The 24,250-nt window shown below is 40.9% G+C and overlaps 1 protein-coding gene across 5 annotated transcripts in view; it reads right to left on the bottom strand.

Annotated features, from left to right (window-relative positions):
• UBE2E1 (ubiquitin conjugating enzyme E2 E1) overlaps positions 1-24,250 on the bottom strand; it is an 87,094-nt gene that overhangs the window by 6,970 nt on the left and 55,874 nt on the right. For all 5 annotated transcript variants that reach the window (XM_073003391.2, XM_020807495.3, XM_073003394.2 and 2 more), the window contains exon 4: positions 6,688-6,820. In XM_073003391.2, the coding sequence (XP_072859492.2) occupies positions 6,688-6,820 (133 nt within the window). The remainder of the gene's footprint in view (positions 1-6,687; positions 6,821-24,250) is intronic.

Raw genomic sequence — 24,250 nt, 5'->3', positions numbered from 1 at the left:
CGAAAGAACAAATAATTTTACAGAAACATGTCCCCTGCCCACATGGATATCTGCTACAATGACCACATCATCTACACCAAACAGTGAATTTAAATTTCATAGTTTAATTTCTTACTTTTCTTACAATTATGGAGCTATTCCTATTCTAATAATTTTACTACCAGTGTGATAACTATTATTCTTTCCTTAAATCTAATTAGAACGGGTACAAAAGTAAGATTAAGTGGCTAGATTTATAGTGAACTGCTGCCCTCTTGCGTGAACAGTGTATATTACAACACATTTACAAAGGTTTCAAAGGAGCAAGGGAATTTATTGCAGCAGTAATCTACTATTAATGCCATCAACCTTTAAGGCCACAAAAGAACTGTTTAATTTACAGTGCACTTGTGAGGCACATGCTTTTTAAAGACAGCTACCTTATTAAGGAACAGAAATTAGTAACCATTTGCCACAAATGTCAATGTATTCATTGCTCTAGTTCCACCTCTTAATTTCTGGTTTCATCACTCCCCTGCATCTGCAGAGTGATCACTCCACTATTCATGAATACTCTCCATGTGATTCAAGACCCTCATTTTTCAATGTCCCAACTCAGGTGAAGAACATCCACAGACACTCTCTCTTCAGGCTCCTTGCCTTCTATACGTAGGAGGGTAACGAGACCAGAAATGGAACGGAGGGAAGTAGCACTCTCTTCTCAATCAATCCATAAATTGTATACATACATTTCTAATGCCTGAGCAGGCCTATAGGTAATTTATGGACCATGTCTGAACTAGCTAGTCTATGTGTGGAAAACAGAAGTCAGGAATTAGGAGGTGAATGAACTGCTGCTGCATTGTGAAAGATACACACTACCCCTGTAGAAATAGTGACCCCACGTCAGGATGATTTCTCTCCTCTCTTCTAAGCAACCCAGCCATCACTTTGCAATGCTTGTTTATGTGTGGCAGGATTGACCTTGGCCCACTTCACAAATCCCTAACCATTTGGGCCACTCTGCAACCTGGGATTTCTGCTCACTACATCAGCAGCTGTATGCAGCCAGCGATGGGAAAGGTTTTCTTGTTTGTTTGTTTGGGATTACAGTTCCCATTCTTCAGAAAAAATCATGACAAGGCCATATGGTCCTCAAAGCAATACAAATGCAGGAACAGGCAATACCTTTATTAGACCATTAAGAAAATAAAAGCAAAAACAAAAAACAGAGTGAACTTTCAGTGATAATTCACCTTCGTCAGGCTCTGTATCAAGTTCCCATTCTGGCAGTTATCGTCTAAAGAAATAAAGAGTAGCTGTGTGATCAATGTAAAATAAAATACAAATGCAAAAATAGGTGATACTTTTATAGACCACTAAAATTATCATACAATGCCATACTGTTTCCTGACTTACATCTAAGAGAGATATGCCTGGCGAATTTCATCTTGCCAAGAACTTTCGCATTTTACATCTAAGAGTAGCTTTCCTGGCAAAATCCATCTTGCCATGAACTTTTGGCACAAACCTGATTAAGTGGTCTTTGATCTACAAAAGCTTGTGTATAATGATTTTTAGTGGTCCATAAAGGTATCACCTATTTTTGCATTTGTAGTTTAAAGAAATAGTTCTTCCAACCTCAGTCCACAAGTGGAAGGAAAAATTAGAAGCACTGAGAGGAGGAGCAAACAGCCGGTAGGTCTGATTAGGGAGACTCCTCCAAGAGAAAAGTGAACAACTATCTGTCTGAGCTGCTTTGATTTGGATTCTTGCATTGAGCGGGGAGGTGAACTCAATGGCCTTATAGGCCCCTTCTGACTCCATTATTCTATAATTCTACGACACTACCAATTCTGCATCTGTGCTTGTTCTCAGAATCTTATTATTCCCACTCCACTCCCTGCAAATACTTCTTTTGTGCAAACGCATTTCAAACTATGCAGTGGAAAAGGTCTGATTATGTGGAGTGAGATGAAAACACTGATCCTTACTCCCAAGTCAGTTCTCTATACCCCAAATACTATACTCCCAAATACTATGCTCTCTATACCCCAAATACTATACTCCCAAATACCCCAAGCTATTTCTGTAAAGGGGCAGATAGAGTACATTACACTGGTTTGCCTGAAAAGTGTAATGCTTCCACAGATGCCAGAAGTACTCTTCAGCTGTGAAAAGCAGTGCCTAAAGCCCTTCCAAAGGAAACACCCAAGACTTCTAAAACAATGAGAGCATTCTAGCATTTATAATAGATGATACTCCTGGGTAATTCACATTGTATGGAAAATGAAACTGACTTTTACTCCTATGCAAAATCTGTCCCAAATATGGCTGGGTCTCATCATTATCTGCTCTGACTAATTTTTATAAGCTGCAATGGGGTTACCAGATATCCAAAAAAATTCTATGTCCATTCTCTTGCCTAAATTTGATCCTAAAAATATAAGGCTCAAAATGAAACAATATAACTCATTAGTAATTTCTGGCCCCAAGTCCTGCCTATATAATTTATCTTCTTTATCAACAATGTAGTTGTTAGTTTAGAGCAGTGAGATTCTTAAAAAATCTAGTTTTTAGGGAGAGAATAGAAAATAAAATTTTCCAGCATTAATGGAGGACAGATGCATTAAAAACTATGGGTTCGATTCACACTAAGTCATGACTGATCTGAATTCAGTAAGGCCTAAATTCAGCACATGCCTGCTCAGAAGTTAGCTGCACCGACTTCAATAGAATTCATTCCTATTTAAGTGTGTATAGGATTATAGCCTTACACCAAATCGAACTCAATGGCTATAGAAAGATTTTGTATCATCACCGCCGCCACCACCGCCACCATCATATAAGCATAATCTCAGTGGGAATACTGTTTTGGGATTTGTTTAGTCATATTGCTACTACTTATGCCTTTCCCATTTGCCTGCAAAATTTCAGGATTCTATGTAAGTACAGTAATCTTTCAAAATTTCTGGATGCTTTATTGCCTACTTCTAACAGGTTCACTTTACTCAAAAATTTTTATTTTAAGAACATTTATTTAGAAAAGTTCAATTTTTAAAAGAAAAAATTATTTACAATTTCAATTTCTTATTACACAAATGCTCAATATTATCATTATTTTAGAACCCTGATTAAAATGGCTGCGGACGACCCGAAATGCCCCCCCGCAGCGTTTTCGCGACCTCGGTAAGCAAGGGGAGGGCGCGAAAACACTGACGGGGGCCATTTCGGGTCATCCAGCGGCCATTTTGGAGCCGCCGATCAGCTGATCGGCGGCTCCAAAATGGCCGCCGGACCGCGAAAACATCGCTGGAGGGGTAAGTTTTGGCGCCTATTGGAACGCATTAAACTAAGTTTAATGTGTTCCAATAGGCTTTTCCTGCCCCGTACAGCGATGTTTTCGCATAGCGAAGGTTAATTCGGAACGGATTAACCTCACTATACGGGGCACCACTGTACTACTTTACAGATAGCTAGCAACAATGCATTTGCTCTCTTTAATGTAAAACTCTAGATCTCTAGGTAGAGATGGGCACATATTTTTAAAGGAGAAAGGCAGGATAAAAATATTTTAAATAAATAAATAAATAAATTTCTACCTAGAAATCTAGAGTTTTACATTAAAGAGAGCAAATGCATTGTTGCTAGCTATCTGTAAAGTAGTACATATCTGCTTTGGCCCTGTATCGGCAGAACTCTCATGTCTTCAGCTGGACTGCTTAGCTTGACTTTGCACTTGCAGCAACAAGCTGTACTGGCCTGCTACCCCAACCATCATTCAATCTGCAAACATGCAGACTATGGAAGAATGGCTAACCTGATGGCTAACCCCAGGCTGCCTAATGATGGATATTCCTGTCTTTGTTTCACTGTGTATTCAAGGTACAGATGTCCCACTGGGCTGATGGAGCACTAAAGGTGTCTTCACAAAGAAGCCTTTACAGAATAAGGATGGAAAGATGGAAGCCTTTGACAGAGCAGCAAGGACAGGGGAAGTTTTGTTCACTCAATGCACTGCTTACTGGGCAATTCACATAAATGGAATATAACCAGGCAATGCAAAACAGGAATATCCAACATTGAACCAAGAATATGAGAACAAGGGTTCTGAAGGATGAAAGAGACAACTGCATTAAAAATTGTAAATATTTCAGGATAATGTTCTCTTTCTCAGAATCCACAGGATGCCTGTCTATGGATTTTTAGCTATGATGACTGCAGGAGATTCTGTGAACTACATTAGGCAGCATATGAAGCAAGACTGCTCAGACTATTTCGTTTTCTGAAGGTTCATGGGTCCTCAGGTTGCAGAATGAGGGGTCATAGTGGGGAATCTAATTAGCAGTCTACTAATGGAAGTACTCCCTACTTGGATTCTGGCTTACACTGCTGCAGGTGACATCATTTCCCCTATGCTGTGTAAGTTTCCCAAGTGGATTTTGGCTGCATGAAAAAATAAAATGCACATTTTCTGACACCATTGCTTATTGGAAGCAATTCTGTTTCACCACATTCTGTTCTAACAGCTCACATATCAGGCCAATCAAACATTGTGGCACACCCGTATCTTTCAGATTCATCCAGAGCTTTTAATGATCCACAAAAAGGTTTTGTTGTAATCTATAAAAAGCAAAAAAATAAAAATAAAAAAAATTGGTACATTTCAGTTGCCAGTGGTATTTGCAATCTCTAGTGCTCCTTCTCAATCCAGCTTGAAAGTCAGTCTCAAATCCGTCTATATACAGTAAAGGTTTTCACTGTAAAATCTTGAGAATTACTTTGCTTGCATGGGAAACTAATGCTATAGTTATTTCACTCTCATCTGTAGTTGGAGGTTAAATCTGAATGATAGGATGAGGATGTTTGGATTTCTTGGACTACAAATCCCATAATTCCCCATAGTGGGACTTTTACCAGACTTATACCTTATGGACACAAATATGTATGGCTTACCTGGGAGAAAAGGCCTAAACTGGAAGGCTTTAGCTAGTCCTAGGTCCTCCGATTTCTTGTTCAGAAAGTTCCTACCTAGCAGAGCCTCAAAAGCATTCCAGTTTAACGCTTTTCTCTCAGGTGAGCCACAATTAGGTGTCCATAAGTCAGGCAGAACTCCCAGAATGTGGAATGACAGGATCTGTAGTCTAAGACATCTAAAAACCTCATCCTTATTGATAGTTATCTGGAAAAGTTTCCCATGAAGTCTAATTGTTATTTTTTAATCAGACTTTCCAGTGCAGCCCTGAAACGTTTGTGCCATGTCTATTAGAGCCACCTTATTTTTTTCTTTTCATCATTTTCAGAGTAAAATACTTTGCACTTATCTGACTAAAATTATCTTCCTCCAGCCTGTTTTAGTTCACTTGCAGCAAGCATGAGATGTTTATATTTTTCATTCCTTGTTTACATGTTTGATTTCCAATTTCATGTTCATTCAAGATTCCTCTATGCCATATTTGAATTATATGTACTATGCAGCTTCATTTTTTCCTTTCACATCTGGGCATGCCTTTAACGTTAGTCCAGTTGCCTCAGTAAGAACCATGGACCACAAATACTTGTATGTATCCTTAGCTCTTCCCTACTAGATGACGGAGTGCCTTCCAATCTAACAGCCTCATCATTCAGGAGTGTTGGTATGTGGTTCACCATTACTGCCTTCTATGCAGTACTAACAAGAATTAGCAAGAGCATCATGCCAATTGTCCATGAGAGAGCCTCCACCAGTATCACCTTCTGCTACTCCTGCTGCCTAATAGCTCCTCTTCTGGAATTTCTCCATGCCCATCATTGGAACTATCAATTTGCTTCTGATGATGTAATTCTGAATTCCTGAACAGGATGCATGTTCCTTAGTCTGTTGTCACAGGTCTGACCAAACCACACCGAGTGACCCAGCTAGGAGTGTAAGATTCACATGGAATCTAGCTGTCAACAGCATTGCTCTCAATTTCCTCGACATACACTCTCTCACCATATTAAGGCATCTTTCCAAATGTACCTAGAATGGACAGTGTAACAAAGACAAAGACAGCACTATCCTTTATAAGGACTACTGAGAGTTTACAAAAGTGATACAAAGATGGTGTGAGCTTTCAAGTTTTTCAGAACTCTCTGCTGGGTATAGCAGGGGCTGGGGATGACCTGCAACTAATCTTGTTCTCTAAAAGCTCTAGAAAATTCCAAGGAGTCCTGCGCAGGCGCAGACTGAACCCAGTTGTGTGCATTCACAGAGGCCACGAAGAAGAACCAGGAGTGGCATATTGCTCATATTGTATCTGTCTAGCTGCAAGATGTGCACGCATAATCAATGAACAGAAAAGATGTGAAAGAATCTGTTTACAGCTTCCTGAGATCCACAGTCTGTCTCTTGTGGGTTGGTTCAGATTCAGATCATTGCCTTTTTGGCTTGACTTACACCAGAGGTTCCCAACCTTGGGTTCCCTGGTTGTTCTTGGACTGCAATTCTCAGAAACCCTGGCCAGCACAGCTGGTAATAAAGGCTTCTGGGCACTGCAGTCCAAGAACACCTGGGTTACCTAAGGTTGGGAACCACTGACTTAGAGCAAAAACACAGCAAAACATCTCCTCCTTTATAACACTGCAGCTGAAGATTAAATTCAGATAGTATACCAAAAACATTCCTTAAAATATTCTATGATTGATATATACTCATACACAATTAATGTATATCAGGCATTTTCTTACCTTTGGAGGTTTGAAGGGATATTCTGGTGTAAATGTAATGTCAAGAAAGAAAACTCCACCCTCATATACTGAACCCGGTGGTCCTAAAATAGTTGACCTCCATTCGTAGATGTTATCACCTTTGGGACCGGCACTGGGGAAACAGAAGGAGAAAAAACACATTTACAATCATTTGCCTCAATAAGACTCCAGTGTTTAAGAAAAGCAATGACTTTCCTGGAAAGGATGCTCAGTGCAAAATTAAGGCAATCACTGATAGCAGGCAACTGCCAGTAGGATGCTGCCCTCTCAGGCTAACTAAATTGGGGAACATTTCTCTTCCTGTCTCACTTTAAAATAGGGCACACTGACAACTGTTCAGCTGTACTCATGCTGGCAGGCTCTGGAATGGCAGACATGAAAACAGTGAGAGGGATCATATGTTGAAGGTCACTGGGAATCCTGCAGCTGCCCCTACTGTTTCCAAATAAAATTGGACGGGGGAGGGAGAAGAGAGAAGCTTGTGAAATTGCAAGTCTCTCACACATTAGGTTCCTGCTGTTTCCCTGTCTTTTTACACTACCTCCTAGTACACTAATGAAAATGCTAGTTTGATCTATGAATGCTGTAGATAATTTGGGCTCCAAGTTGGTGAAAGGACTGTATTTTTAATATGAATCTATCAGTTTATTTAGAACTTCATTAGAACTGTTGTTCTGGGTGCCTTCACTTCAGAATTAACCTTAGAAAAGTTACTTTTTGGACTACAACTTCCAGCATCCCCTAATCAGCTAAGAAGCCAGGACATAATTTAGATAACGGGCAATAGGGGAATTTGCCATGGCATGCTTTGTTTCTTTAGCATACTCTCCATATATATCTACCTATCATCTCCACACATCTGCAGGAGAAAAACAGCAGTGGTAGAGAAGAAACATGAAACTCCCAAGTTCACTGTTCAGCACGGAACTAGCCTAGAACTATTTAGTTGCTGACCAGTGCTATAAAGGTGGATAGCCAAGAGACCTGTTGTACAATTTTGTTTAAACTTTATCAGTGTTCATCACAAACAGCAAAATATAACATTTCCAAGTTATGGAGATGGAAACTATTATATCTATCTGTAAAACGACAAGGTAAAGAAACAAAATGCACATCTAATCAAAACACCAATTCAGTGCAGAAAATTCAAATAAAATAAAATAAAATAAAATAAAATAAAATAAAATAAAATAAAATAAAATAAATAATAATAATAATAATAATAATAATAATAATAATAATAATAATAATAATAATAATAATAATAATAATAATAATAATAATAATAATAATAATAATAATAATAATAATCCCTGAAACATCAACAAACATATTCCAAATCTCTTCAAAAAGAAAACCTACAGCCACATTCCTAGAGAGGCTATTTATCTTTGCAGCCAACATGGATCTTCATAATTTCGCCTAAACTATGTGCATGGCATACTAGGAACAAAATGCATGTTTGTTTCCTGAATGAAAATGCAAATAAATAATGAAGCAAGTGGAGATTTTTCCAGTTTAGGAATGATACAGTGATGAGAGGAGCTTTGCTGTCTACATTTTCTTTCATCACATAATTATGACTGCTCAGGAGCTGTGCCATCATTTCTAGAAAGCTCACTGGTAGTCAGAGGTTATGTAAGCAGCAAATTATTTACAGATTGCATTTCCATGATGGAACACAAGGTTCCACCCATTAGACACAGACCTGATAAGCTTCAGCAAAGTTATTCTATCCTGTCCCTTCAGCCTTGGACCTAAGCTACTTAAAAGAGGACGCATGAAGAAAACTTGAGTGCAGGAGGAGAGCTGCATGCTTCAGCTTTGCAGATGGTGGTGTGGGAGGCAGTACAATACTTAAGATGACTTTACTTTAGTGAGAAAATGCCCTTCTTGTAAAACTTCCTGAAGTAAAATTAGAACATCAGCAATCCAAAGAATACACGTTTCCATGTATGCCAAAAACTCAAGATGCACCAGTATCTCTCTCCACTAATTACTTTTTTCCTTCCCATACCTGTAACGTACCTCATTGTATTATAATGTGCCTTGAATGACACACCTTGGGCTAACTGTGCAAACACGGTGAAAAAGAACTCTCTTGTGTATACTTATTTGTTAGTTCAAGCAATTATCTAAATGGGATTACTATGCTGCTAAAAAACTTTCATTACCTCAGGACGTGTTAAATATCTTTCCTACAATGGAACTATGACGTGGAACAAGTACTTGCGATTTGTTAATACTAATATAGTGCTACAACATGCAAGCCAGACTTGTCAACTGGGATTGTAAATAGAGCATTCAAAAAAGAAATGATTGTCTCAAAACACAGTTGGTTTTCTCTAGTCTCTAATTTTTAATGAATAAAGCAAAATGCTGCCAATTAAATAATGAAATAAATATGTGCCATAATCTTTTATATGGATGTCTGTGAGTATGTCATGCCAGTGCATGCTTGCTGTATTTCCAAAAACCAGATTATCTCCTGTGGCTATTAAAAACCAAAGTACCACATCTACACAGGATTAAAAGGGGACAGACGAGAAAAGAGATAAAGGAATATGGAATCAAGCACACTTTGGGCCAAAAATTTAGTGGATCTCTTTGATAATGCCTCATTTCCTTATCTGTCAGTGGGAATATTGGTCATCTATATAAAACTACTATAGTGCTTGCTAAAAATACTTCTGTGAGCAAAGGAATGAAAGTGAGCCATCCTCACAGACATCTAAAGAAGAAGAAAATAAGGGGTGTGCTGTGGGCGAATTAATCAAACTGGACGATGAGGAAGGGAGAACTAATAGAGCGATAGAGGTGTTTCTAGCAGAGAGGACAAAAGACTGGGGGGAGGAGTCAGGAGAGTGGAGATGGGATGAGGTTATAAAGGAGGAAAGGGGAGAGAGAGGGTCAGATGGTGGAAAGGAGGAAAAGAGTACACAAACAAGGGAGACAGGCGCAGAGAGAGAGAAGATCGTAACATTGGTAAAGAACTTCCCGAACTTGATGAAAGAAGATGGTTTGTTGCCTTTACCAAAAGAGATAGGAAAGGTTGGAGCCGGTGAGCATCCAGGGGGATGGAGACCGGGAGTGGGTTCGGCTTCTCGCCCAGTGATGGACAGAGAGACCCTTGGTGGAGCCAGCCCTTTCCTACCCAGGCTGGAGGGTTCGGTGGTGGTCCATCCTTGCTGCAGGACTACCTGCTCAGTACTGACTGTGTCGGCCGCGAGTCAGAGCGCAATCGTTCGTTTTGGGGGGAAGAAACAGTAAAAACAAAAGATGTGGAGCCTGGGGTAAAACCCAAGAAGTATAATTTGTTGACAAATGAAGAGTTACCGGACCCGTTTGGTCCAGAGTTACTTGATGGAAAAATTAATAAAACCAATCCTTTTTTGACCGTTACATCGACTCCGGCTGTCATTCCCGCCGAATCCCTTGGCCCGCCCATCATAGAAAAAGAACCCAATCACAACTTCCTATCCAATCTTTTATTTTAAAAATCACACACAATGAATTGTTCACTCAAATCTGGAGAAAAAGAGAAAAAACGCTCATAAAGGAAAACAATGGAAAAAGAAACATAAAAATACTCTAAGCACCATTGAGATTTCACCTTAAAACTGTTGGTGATACAAGTTAAATTGCATAATTCACAACCAGGTACTTTAAGAACTTTCTCCCGTTATGGCTCATGCATTACGTTAGAATTTTGTTGTTTTGTCACCTCTGGGTTGGGGGGGGGTTAGTTATTGTTCTTTAACTTTGGTTATTGTTATTCCATTTTATTCATTTATATGGTGGGTGGGTTTTAATTGTTGTAAACCAGGGGTCCCCAATCCCCAGCCCGGTGCCAGTCTGTGGCCTGGGCCGGACCGGACTGCAGAGACAGATCTCTCACCCCCTCCATGCCTTCCCATCCCCCGCACAGCTCTTTTGCACATGCACGTGCGAGACAGCACCCCCCTTTGCAAGTACACGTGAGTGCCTCCCGTACACTCTGCCCTTCACCCATGTGCACGAGCGCCCACCCCCGCTCCTTTGTGCATGCACCTGTGTGCACCCGCCTGCGCTCCTTCGGATGTGCACATGAACGCGAGGGGTGGCCCACCTTCCCCAACCAGTCCGTGGAGTTAAAAAGGTTGGGGACCACTGTTGTAAACTACCCAGAGTAGTGGCCTGTGACTAGATGGGTGGTACATAAGTTCAATCAATCAATCAATCAGTCAAATTGTAATGCAACCAATGCTTCATTACTCAATTTGGCAAAGTTAGATAAAATTTACAATCTAAACTTATAAACATGTAAATCGCTAACTAAGGTCTGGGCACAGTATTGTAACAATGTTATCAGCATACTGCTAAACTGACAGTATGACCTGCCTGAGGATAAAAAGGATATTGTAAGTGAGATATTATAAATATAATGATATATATTTCTTGCACTATACTTCTTTCATATGAGGTTATAGAGGTCAGAATCTTGATTGTCCAGATGCAAAGTAACTTTACACTTGTGTAAATATGCCAGGCATTCCCCCCCAAGCAAAAAGGATTGTGCAATTTGATCATGCAATCGGTTGTTGGTTCCCATTTGAACCAACTGGATGTGCCTGCAGAGGTGCTTTGTGAACAGCACTTCTGTCTTGGTATGATGAGCGCTGCCGCTTGCATAATGCCAAGTTATGCAAGTATAGTTACTCAAAAGGACTGCAGCCACGGACACATGTTGCAAGAACCCAAAATAATGTATTTGTGAACATCAGTCATTATGCTCATTATGCCATACCTTCACATCAAACATATCGCTAATTTAAAAGAAAATGCTATTTATTTAAAACAACTGAAAATTCATTGTACTTTACAAGAACTATAACAGGTACTCTGCACAGCAGGAAATTTTTCCAGCTTATTTCAGCATTTAATATATTGGGCAAATCACAGACAAAAAACTATACAAATACAGTAGGACTCCCTTATCAGTTGGATCAGTATTTGCTGATTCACTTATCCATGGTCTGCAAATGTTGTAGGGGGGAAAAATCACATTTTACCAGAACTGGCCACTAGAGGCAGCCAGAGAGATGGTGCTATGAAGAATACACAGCATGGCCTCTGGCTGCTTAAGACTTCTCCTCTTGCAGTCTTTCTCTTTGGAGGTGGCAGCTCCTCCTGCCTGGTGGTTTACTCGGAAGTTTTTAAAAAGTGTCAGTGCTGGGTGATCTAGGCAGGAAGCAGTCTCCAGCTGGATTTCTTAGCATTGAGGCCTGAGATCATGCTGGCGAACAGCTCAGCATGCAGGTAAGTGGCTCTCCCAGAGTGCGTACAGTGGCCTCCATGCTCTGCCCTTTCTCCGGGTAAGCATCAGGTTTGTGTGGACTAGAGTGAGAGGGGCTTTGTCCCTGTATCTTCTGGATAGTTGGGGAGGGCTGGGAGGGTGTCTGATCTGGGGCAGGAGATGTTTGCTATAATCCGCATCCATATGGGGGGGGTTGAAACCAATCCCCCGTGGATACGGGGGTCCTACTGTATACATATAACAGCATGACTTAAGAACATAATTCTGTATTCAGAATTGCCTACATAGCTTAGCAAGTTGGAGAACCAGCAGTTAGAAGTTCAATTCTCCACTGTGCTTCTTGGGAGAAGGCCAGCCTTCATAGCCTTAAGCAAGTTGCACTGTCCCAAAGCACCATCAAAAGAAATCACTGGTAAACTTCTTCTGAGTACTTTACACCTAGGAAACTCTGGCAAGGCTTGCTATAGATCAGAAGTGACTTGACAGTAGATACAGTAGGACCCCTGTATCCACAGGGACCAGTTCCAACCCCCCGTGGATGCTGAAAAATGTGGATTATAGCAAATGCTACACATAGCATGGTCCCTGGCTCCCTCTAGAGGCTAGTTCTGGTAACTTCATCTTTAGAATTATATATTTCTAGGATTTTTCTTTTAATATTTTCAGTCCGTGGATAAGTGAATAGGTGAATACTGATCCCATGGATAAGGGGCTACTACTGTAACTATTTTACTTGTCAAAATATCAAGCAATGGGAATTATGCCATTGGCAGTGACAGTTTGCCACTGATTAAAAGGTTGTGGGTTATTTTGTGATTTCAGGATGCCTTTAAACAGTGAGTCTGCTGTTACTGATGACATAATTCCTGTTGCTCAGGTATTGCTGTGCAATAGGATTTCAGTCATTATTTTATTACACCTACTGTGTCATTATAGAAATGCAGAAAAGAGCAACACTGATGCGATAACATATTTTATTCTGAATCATCAACCATAGGGAAACTATTTTTTGGAAGAGGAATACAGCTTGCTGGTCTTAAAAATGTACCTTACACATTGTATTACTTTTCATATTATTTTTCATCATTCCTAATCTTTAAGAATTGGACTAGCTCCCATTTTTTAAACCCAACAATCCAGTGTATTTTTTTAATCAGGAATGTAGGATCATCACTAGGAACTTAGGAACTTATTAATTTAGTAATTTATTGTACTGTAACCTGCTTTTCAGAGTAATTTAAAAATATATTATCAAAAGGAGGCTCCTAAAATGGCCCAGAGCTTACCTAAAAATCAAAACACAAAAACCATAAATCAAAATGGCAGATAATGTATTCCTAGCAGGCCTGGAACAAGGTACAATAAGGGGGCATGTTACTTCTCATCGCATCTTCATCACAATAATCAGTTATGTTAGTAGTTCTCAACCTTTAACATCTCAGCAAATGCTCTATCAAAGATCCTGAGAAGCAGCAAACATGACAGAAATGAAGAATTAAATTTTTCTATAATTATATTTGTCATTTATAGCATACTAGCAGCAGAGGATTCTGAGAAAAAGTGAGAACACTGACAAATAATCTATGGCTGATATGTTTGGTAGAAGTTTGGTAGAATATTATCACACTTGTAGAAGGAAAATGGAAATCAAAAAGAGTGAACTGTTAATAAATTGCTATAGAAAAACACATGTCCTACCTGGACCACTTTGTGGGACAGTGGCTGAAAACCAGTGGAAAAAAACAGAACTCTGCGGTGGTGTAAAAGGCTCTGTCTTTATGGGTTTTCTCAGAGGTCACTCACCTCCCTTACACAGGCCTCCTTCCTGTTGTCCTTCTGCACACAGCCAAAATATTTGTTTTGGCAGGTTTGGGGCATCACACTCGCTGCTGAGGAACAGGGTCTGTAACCTCTTGGGTACTGTACTTTTCTTAGTGGAGGCCTTTTAAATTGTGTCTTTAATGCTTTCAAAAACATTTTTTTAATGTAATTCTGTCTGAACAACTAATTTTTGTGTTTTCTTTCACCTGTGATTATCATGAGCCACCCGGAGTTCCATTTTGGGGGGAAATGAGATAAATGAATTGGCCATTCCAGAAAATAAGTGAGAAGGATCACACAGTGTCTTCTCCTAACATTTCCTCTACATCAGGTTTCACACAGACAAACTAGGAAGGGCTATTGTCTACCTTTTAAAAAGAATTACACATTACACATTTTATGTTTGCTTTGATTCTAAAGAGTTGCCATTCAAACAACCAAAACCACATGAAATTATGAGTCAGGATTCCAGCCAGCCATATCTGGTCAACATTATGTCTAAATGTTATTAACATTTAAATATAACTGCTTAAAAACATGAATTAAACACCAAGAGAATTATGTATTTTTTGCTTCATTCTTATTTTTAGTCTAAGCACAAAATTTAAACAGCATGCTCCCCACCTCCAGCCATGAAAAACACTATCAACAACTACACATCTCTAAGGCTGCTGTGTTTTAGCAGCCCAAGAGAAACATACCAATCAATCAAATGACAAGTAGAACATGGAATGGAGCAATGTTTTGTCCACTTTCATTACCTACAGCTCCATGCTGTTCTTCAATGTCAAGATTAAACTAAATTGATGAATAGGCTAAGGGCAAAATGCCTTAAAGAAGCAGAGGAGAGAGGGATGCAATAAAGATTGAGGATGAGGATTGTTTGTTTTTGGAATCAGAACTTGAGATATCTTAAAATCAGTCTGAGACAAGTCACCTGCCCACTTGACATGGAATTACTCTACTCTGATTGTAAGACATTATTAGAAAGAAACTGCAAGTTGCTGCATATAGAATAAATATTCCCAGACTTTTCCTGCTCAAGGCCAATGAAGTGATTGCTGTGTTCACTGAGATGCAAACCTCCCTGCCTGTCCTCAACCCCAGGAGTAAAAGTGTTGTAGAATGCAGCTACATTTCTAATATGAAGCTATAGCTAATTTAGATGCTTGCTTCCAAAAGCATATGAAGAGGTAGCAAAGGTAGCTAGGTAAGCAGACCAACAGATAAGAAAGATTGGAATTTATGATGAAGCAGCAGTCAGGCCAACAAGGCCTCTCACCAGTCTTGCTGTGAATGCAAGGGAAGACAGGACAAACCAAACCTAATACTGTAAGGATACCACCCATGAAATAGGTAAAGCACCATTTATAAACAACACAATCAATAGTTATAAAGCATCATTTAGGCCCCAGTTGTTTTCAAAATGACAACTAAAAATTGGGTCTATGACTACATAATAATTAGTATTAGTATTAGGTATCCTTCAGTCTCGAGAGAATCTGGTAATGTGCTCTGAATAGAGGACTTGGAACTGCGTCTAGTGTGGCTGAGAAGACCAATTCAAATTCCTTCCACACTGAAGACAAATACGATCTGTCCTCTGTCCAGTTCCCTGATTTTGCTGGTTTCAGGACTGCCTCTTCGCCTTGGCCTGCTGGACAAGTGTCTCTTCAAAATGCAACAGGCCATGATGCACCGCCTGCCTCCAGACTGGTCAGATGTCAACATTTCCCCTCTATTGAAGTCCATTCCTAAGGCCTTCAAATCCTGCTTGCAGATATCCTTGTATCACAGCTGTGGTCTCCCTCTGGAGCAATTTCCCTCCACTAATTCTCCATACAGGAGATCTTTTGGAATCCGACCATCAGCAATTCTCACAACATGCCCAAGCCAACATAAACATCACTGTTTCAATAATGTATACATGCTAATTCCAGCTTGTTCTAGGACTACTCTATTTGGAACTTTGTCTTGCCAGGTGATACCAAAAATGCGTCAGAGACAATGCATATGGGACGTGTTCAACTTCCTCTCCTGCCGTGCACAAAGGGTCCTGGGCTCACTGCAGTACAGGACTATACTCAAGACACAGGCTCTATAGATCTGGATCTTGGTATATGCCGTCAGCTTCTTATTAAGCCATACTCTGTGAGTCTAGAGAACATGGTAGCTGCTTTGCCAATGTCTTTATCCAGTTTGACATCTAGGGTGAGAGCATCAGAGATTGTTGAATCAAGGTACACAAAGTCATGAACAACCTGCAATTCTTGTGTGGAGATGGTAGTAGAGGAAGGTGAGTCCACGCCCTGGCCCATGACTTGTGTTTTCTTCAGACTGATCGTTAATCCGAAGTCTTGGCAGGCCTTGCTAAAACAATTCATGAGTTGTTGGAGGTCTTCAGGGGAATGGGCAACAACAGCTGCATCATCGGCGAAGAGGAAGTCCTGCATGAATTTCAGCTGGATTTTGGTCTTCGCTGTCAATCTAAAGAGATTAAAGAGCTTTCCATCCGATCTAGTCCTGAGATAGACACCTTCTGTTGCAGTTCCAAAGGCGTGCTTCAGCGTGACAGCAAAAAAGATCACGAACATGAGGACACAGCCCTATTTCACTCCACTTCGGATGTCAAAGGGATCTGATGTTGAGCCATCAAAACCTACAGTGCCCTTCATTTCCTCCTGAAAGGACCTGATGATGTTAAGGAGTCGAGGTGGACATCCAATCTTGGGAAGTATTTTAAAAACGCTGTCCCTGCTAACTAAATCAAAGGCCATTGTAAGATCTATGAAGGCCACAAAGAGTGGCTATTGTTGTTCCCTACATTTCTCCTGCAAGTGTTTGAGGGAAAATACCATGTCAGTGGTGGATCTATTAGCTCGAAATTCATACTGTGATTCTGGATAGACTCTGTCTGCAAGCACCTGGAGTCTCTTCAGCAAAACACAGTTAAGCAGCTTGCCTACAATGCTGAGAAGAGAGATGCCACGGTAGTTATTGCAGTCGCCCCTGTCTCCTTTGTTCTTATTCAAGGTGACAATGTTTACATGCTTCATGTCCTGTGGTACTCCACCTTCCCTCCAGCAAAGACAAAAGATTTCATACAGCTTGGTGGTGATGATCTCTTTACAGCACTTCAGCAAGGATGTTATCCTTTCCAGGTGCCTTGCTGGAGGTGAGGGAATCCAAGGCCACTTTTATTTATGCTAAAGTTGGATCGCTGTCCAACTCTTCCAAGATAGGCAGGCACTCAATGTTATTTAATGCCTCTTCAGTTACTACATTCTCTCTGGAATATAGCTCAGAGTAGTGCTGCACCCAGCGTTCCATCTGCTGTTCTGAGTCCTGGATGATCACACCTGTAGCAGACTTCAAAGGAGCAGATTTCTTCTGTATTGGGCCTAAAGCCTGCTTGATACCGTCATACATTCCTTTGATGTTACCTGTGTCCGCTGCTATCTGTATCTGAGAGCAGAGCTGAAGCCAATAATCGTTAGAACATCTCCTGGCAGCCTGTTGGACTTTGCTATGAGCAACTTGAAGAGCCTGCAAGTTGTACTCACTAGGACAGGCTTTGTATGCTGCTAGAGCTCTCCTCTTTTCCTTGATGGCATCAACTCCTCCGAATGGGCTTCGAACCGGTCTGCCGCTTTTTTGGTCTTCTTGCTAAATGTGGACAAGGTGGTGTTATAAACGTCATTCTTGAAATGTTCCCATTGTTCAGGTGCATTTGCATCAGCTGAGCCTGGAAGAGTTTCCTCAAGCGCTTCGGCAAATTCCTCCACTTTTCTTTGATTGAGAGTCTTGCTGATGTCACTACGTGGTCCTTCGTTTTTCGTGTGATACAATCTCTTCGTTTGAAGTTTTACTCTACTACACATCAGGGAGTGATCAGCATAATAATAATGAAGTATAAAAACATTATTGATAAAGGAAAGTCACACTAAAGAGTATATATTCCCAAAGTTAAATTCCTATCAATACAATGAAGAAAGAAAAAATTGTATACTAGGCATGTAGATAAATCTCATTGAATGCCCAATAAATGTAAAAGAGATAATAAAACTAAATCCAACATGGATAAAATGTGTAGGCTTTAATCAACTGCATAACAAATAGGGACTAAGGACATAATTTGATACTGCACTCCGGAACCCGATCTCACATCCATATATTCCCATATGTTTGAACTACTATGCTGAGGAGTCTTATCATTTACGATCTATTACAAATAGTGCTATAACCAGAATAATTAATTGTCTACTCTATGTTATAGGAACTGCTGCTGTAACCATACAAGAAGATATGTGTTACTTTTTAAAAACATCTAGCAAATCACCACAAACAATGGGGGAAGTGGATTTTACTAAACTGGAAACTACACAGTCCAGTAAGAAATTGTTTGTTCTAGTATCAACTGATTTCACCTCAATAGTAAGCAAATTTCAGAATGGATTGCCCACCCATGCAAATCCAGTATTAAGTCCATGCTTTTGCTGTTAGCTTTAAATTATACTGTGTTGCTATTGTCCTGAAGACACCACCCATTACGGGGCAAAGAGAGAGAGTTAATCATTAGAAGTTCTACCAATTACTTCAGATAAGAATGAGAATCACACAATAGTAGCAGAAGACTATAGAGTGAATTAATTTGGCTGTCAGCAGTATGAGCTCGAAGCCAAAGTAGCTAATTCAAATGTCACCTTATCAATGAACCTAATGTATAGTCTCAGGCAAGTTGCTACCAGCCAGAGAACATATAGAAAGGGCAGGAAACATGCCTCAGGATTACAGTCCTTTCCCCTCTTCACACATTAACTATCAAGGGCAGAGCGGAGAAAGGAGAGCTCATCCCATCTGCATCAAGGGAGGCCCACTCTTTTCGGTGCACAGTCTGCCTGTGTTAACTACCACCTTCTCAGCTGTCAATCGTGGTGAGACGGTTTAGAGCTTGAGAAAGTTACTTTTTGTACTACAACTCCCTGAAACCCCAAACATAATACCCAACGGCTATTCTGGTTGGGAGCTTCTATGAACTGTAGTCCAAAAGAATAAACTTATTTAAACTCTAACTACATGTTACAATTTCACCACCATTAAACGTGGTTAACACACAAACCAGAACAATCTCCTAAATCCTGCATTAGAAACTATGGTTGAAACTTGGGGATATTTCAACACTACCAGCCTACTTTTTTCTAAAGGTGTTGTAAACTAACAACTAATCTAGATCAGGCACTGTGGTAATACAATCAAGGTGTTACATAAACAGTACTATTGCAAAATTACCGTATTTTTCGCACCATAAGACGCACTTTTCCCCCACAAAACAGGGGAGTGGAAAGTCTGTGCGTCTTATGGAGTGAAGAAAACAGCTTATATTTTCCTGTTTTCTTCTCCTAAAAAATTGGTGCGTCTTATGGAAAGGTGCGTCTTATGGAGCGAAAAATACGGGTATATGGAATAGCATTTACTTTTAAAAAAATATAGTCTAATCCAAATCCTTTTACTTCAGTTATAAGAAACATGTTTTTTAAAGTTAGAACAGATTAGCTGCAAAGACTTTTGTAAAAAGACCAATTTAACAAGTACAGTTGTTTCAAAAGTTCCATTTCTGAATCGTATTTAAAGACTTACAAAAAACACAAGCCGCCTTTTTCTAGGGAGGTCAAAGGGATGGCTACATTATTCTCAAGACTGTACTGAAGCTGTATTTAGTCCAGCAATAATCACTTCAATTTAGAAGCAAGTCTTAGTAAAATGGTTCAGGAGAATTTAATCCATTTAGTATTGGCTTTGAAATAGAAAACAAAATCAAACAGCTCTGTCTCCCATGGGACTCCTAAATGTCCAGCAATAAGTTGTCCTATTCAATGCCAGAAGTTTTTCGTCCCGTATAGCCACAGTGCTTCACCTTCTATTTGCATCACAAAAATAGCTTTTATTTTAAAAGGCCACAGTTACAACCTTCCTGATAATCTAATAAATTTGCATAATTGTATGAAATCTACTTTGAAACATCAATGGAATAATTTCCCACAATGTGAATCTGATTTCCTTCTAATGTTATCCTACATTTGATCTTACATATATTAACAACTGATAATTTAGGCAATAATAAGATTTTATGCAGACATTTAATTTGTGTCATAAAAAAATTATGGAATTTTGGTCAGAAGCTAATCCAGTGAGGAAAGGAAGAAGTGCAATTATATTGTGGTTACCTGTATAGTGAAAGACAGTAAAACAACAATAATGCAAAGACATATAGGGAACGGTACTGTGATAACTATACACAACATTCTAAGATAAAAATCATCTCAAAAAGGTCTGTTGAGAACAAGATTTACATTTTACTACTTGTACACTTGACACTAGGATGGTGTGCAGCCATTTACATTCAATCACAAGTACCACTGAATTCAAGGGGACTTGCTTTTCACTCTGTATGCAACTGTAGATTTCTAAGTAAACATAGCTGTAATTCTGTCAATTTTTTTTCAAACTTAAAAGGAAATTAGCAACATTTTCTGAGAGCCTGATGGAAGGAAAAGGGATATACCTGTAAGCATGTCAGTGAGAGAAGGGACATGGTTCTTGTCTGTATTTCTGCTTTTCCCCCTCAAAGCTCAACCCAGTATCCAGGCATCATTTCACTGAAAGGTACTAAGACTAAAAAAGCTTATCTGAAACTCATGGCTTCCAACAATGAGACAGTTGTGATTATCAAGTTTTAGACACCAGTGGAAGATGGACTCTTGGACAACAGATACAATATAATTACTGTATATACTGTATGAAGTTATGGAAATAAGGGATATGAACAACCACAAAGTCTGCCTGTATCTGACTCAGGTGCTCCAAATACATGTACCAGATTGATAACATGCATTTTGTAGAAGTGTTGTTGCAGCTATGTCAAATAAGAACAATTAACAAAATATTGTTGCAGTGGGCAAAACAGTGAGTTCATGATTTGCAGCGTATGTTAGGAGCATGTGATCTGCAATGAATGTTTAATAATAATTGTGGAACATCAAGTTAATTCAGACTTACAGCAACCTCTTTCAGAATTTTCTTAGGTATAGATTACTCAGAAATGATCTACCACTCTTTTTTAATGAGTGCGTCCTGGGACTGTGCATCTTGCCAAAGGCTGCACTGCCTGGTTCTTCTCCTGGGAGACATAGTGGGAAATGAAATCCCAATCTTGCACTCTGCAACCATATACTTAACTCACTGAGCTATCCCTCACCTCTGCAGCCAGGTATTTTATCTCCATTGGACAGGAACATGAACAACTTATGCTTCTCTGGAGTATTTATGCTCCTGGGCATAATGTTCTAAGAAGCATCCTCATTTGACTACTTTTACTAAAAATATTTCACAATAGTAGTTTGGGGCATTTGAGTAATATGCCATTTTAAGACAAAAGAATAAATTCTAATTCCAAGCTTTGGAGGCAAGAGGGCATACCTTACTGGGAATCAGTGGTTCATGGGTCCACTTCAGCGTGCAATACTATTAGCATCACCGGATGAAGTAAGACCAAATCCAAAATGGTGATGATTGGGAATATGTATGAAATCTTATTTTCGAGTATCTATTCTCCTGTACCTATGCATTTCTTCACCTGACCTTCAAAGACACTGACTTAAGAGTTAGCATTGACAATGAAGCAAATGTTTGAAATACAGTGGTGCCTCGACTTATGAACTTAATTGGTTCAGGAAGATGGGCGTAAGTGGAAATGGCTGTAATTCGAAGCACCATTTCCCATTGAAATGCACTGAAATGCAATTAATCCATTCTGGCCGAAGGAAAAAATCAACCCCCCCCCAAAAAAAATCACTGCAAGACTAATTGGAAACACAATCCCTTCCAGCCAAAGGGGGAGGGGGGAGAAAAGCAATCAGGCGTGCAAGACCCATCGGAAATGTACAGAAAATAAAGGACCAGGTCTGAAGTGCACAGAGAATAAAGGGAGCAGTTTGGAAATGCACAGAAAACAAAGGACCAGGTCGGAAATGCACAGAAAGCAAAGGGACCAGGTCGGAAATGCACAGAAAACAAAGGGACCAGGTCAGAAATGCACAGAGAACAAAGGATGCAGTTCGGATATGCACAGAAAACAAAGGGACCAGGTCCAAAATCCAAAGAGAACAAAGGAAAAAGCAAGGGAAGCATGCAAGACCCATCGGAAATGGGGGGGACCCAAAAGCAACCAGACCCCCAAGACCCATCAGAAATGGGGGAGAACAAAAAAACCAAACCCCCCAAGACCCATCAGAAATGAAAAAAAAACCACTCCAAAAAGCAACCAAACCCCAAGACCCATTGGAAATGGGGGGGAACCAAAAAAACAAACAAACCTCCAAGGCCCATCGGAAATGGGGGGAAAACACTCCAAAAAGCAACCAAACCGCCCAAGACCCATCAGAAATGGGGGAAAAACCAAAAAACAAACAAACCCCCCAAGATCCATCACAGCACAGAAACATAACCCCCCCAGCCCAAAACCACGCTGCAAAAACACCCAGAACAGTTTCTAAATAGCAGAAAACAGCACCTTACCTTACCAGGCAGCCTTCTCCGATTGCACACTCTCTAACTGCTGGGGCGAAAGAGCTACAAAGAAGCAGCCTTGTCAGCGCCTACAGTTAGAAATTTGAATTTCCCGCCTTTCCCCCCTGCCTTTTTCTGTTAATAAGTGGAAGCTCTGGTCACAAGTAGAAGCAAACTTTTGTGGCAGGAGCTGGTCATAACTCGAAATGGTCATAAGTAGGGACGTTCGTAAGTCGAGACACCGCTGTAATTGTCTTTTATTCTTCTGATTACTGCAGTAGAAACCGAGACTGTGGTAGCGCATAAATTTTGAACAGTTTTACTGTGGCAAAGGCTTTCACATGCCATAGCCCTGTTTGCCAATTCCTTGAATCAAGTGGCAGCTTTTCAGAAGCCCAGCAATGCAACAGATTCATAATTATATTCCACCAACCTAGAATATGCCCCGCATTATTCTTTTTCGGCTACTGTGTTTAGCTGCTATACATTCTACCTCAGCACAAAAGGACGAGGAGGAGAAGGTAAGAGAGAACAATGAAGCGGAAACCTGGGTGGAAGCATTGGGGTGACCACAGCCTGAACCATCTAGTGAAATACTACAGACTCTGAGTACCTGGCCAAGGAATCCCATACTCAACAACCACCACTGATCTTACTCCAATGATTCCTGTTCAATGTTCCCTCTAAGCTTCTGTCCTGCTGTGTGACAGCCTCGCTCTGTGTGCTCAGGAGTGGGCGAGGCTTCATTAGAAATGGGAAGTAAACAAACTGGCTGCTGACTGCCCATACACAACCCCGAGAGAGCTCTGGGCAAGCGTAAGCATGCGTAGCTTAGAGGAAACATTGCTCCTGCTCTAACACAGCTATGATGGTGGAGGAGGCGAAGACTGTTTAATTGCCCCAGTCAACTGGAAGATGAGGTATGGGTCATCCAGTGAATTATATGTTCCTTTCACAGCAGGGGGCAAAGACAAGGACAGTTTCAAACCTTCAGGATCTTCAAACCTTCAGGACCTAGATGGCGTGGGTGCCGGGCGGTTAGCGTCTCTCCCCGCCGCCCCAGCTGCCTCTTGGATCTATCCGCTTTCTCCTTTCTTCCTTTCCTACCTTTTTCTGCTTTCTTTCTTTTCTTTTTTGCTTTGTCCCCCTTCTCCTCCTGATAGCCTGGTGCCTTTCTGGTTACCGGAGTTTAACTCACCGGGCGAGACGTGGAGCGCGGGGCTGAACCCGGCTGGACCCTGGAGCGCGAAGCCGCTGCGGCGCTGAGGCATGGGACGCGGAGCTGGCGCTGGCTCGAAACGCGGGGCCGCGGAAGATCGCGGGGCCGCGGAGAATCGCGGCTGATCGGTCGCCGGGGGGTCCGGGAATTTGGAGGTCCTGCTGTGCTGCCTGGGGTGAGCCTGAGTGGTTGGAGGCGAGTGGAGACGGAGCTCGGGTCGCCTGCGGACTGTGTGCTGCAGCTCGGAGATCCCTGCTCGGCCCTGGGGAATACTTTGGTGGAGCTAGCTTGCGGAGAATCTGAAGGGTTGGTGACAGGAGGTCGGCGGGATCCCCAGAAGGGAGGACGGAGAGTGGGGATCGGAGCCGACCCAGACCCAGGAGAGTACAGCGTTGTCCCAGGAGCCAGAGGGAACCGCGGGACTGGTGGGACGCCGGAGTTCCAGCGTGCCGGCGCCATGTTGGCAGTTCCCTCTTCTATCCTCCTTCTCTCCGCATGCTGTGTGGCATCTAGAAAGAGCGCTCCCCAAATTGAACCCCAAGGACTTGGATTGGTATGGACTTTATCATCTTGGCTTAGGGTATCTCTGACCCTGCCCGGGGATAACATCGTGGGCCTAGAACTAATTATTAAGATCTGCG

The sequence above is a fragment of the Pogona vitticeps genome, chromosome 6 (genome assembly GCF_051106095.1).
Source record: "Pogona vitticeps strain Pit_001003342236 chromosome 6, PviZW2.1, whole genome shotgun sequence".
In the NCBI taxonomy this organism is placed as follows: domain Eukaryota; kingdom Metazoa; phylum Chordata; class Lepidosauria; order Squamata; family Agamidae; genus Pogona; species Pogona vitticeps.
Note: the sequence above shows the minus strand (reverse complement) of the source record. Positions and strands in the feature narration are given on the sequence as shown.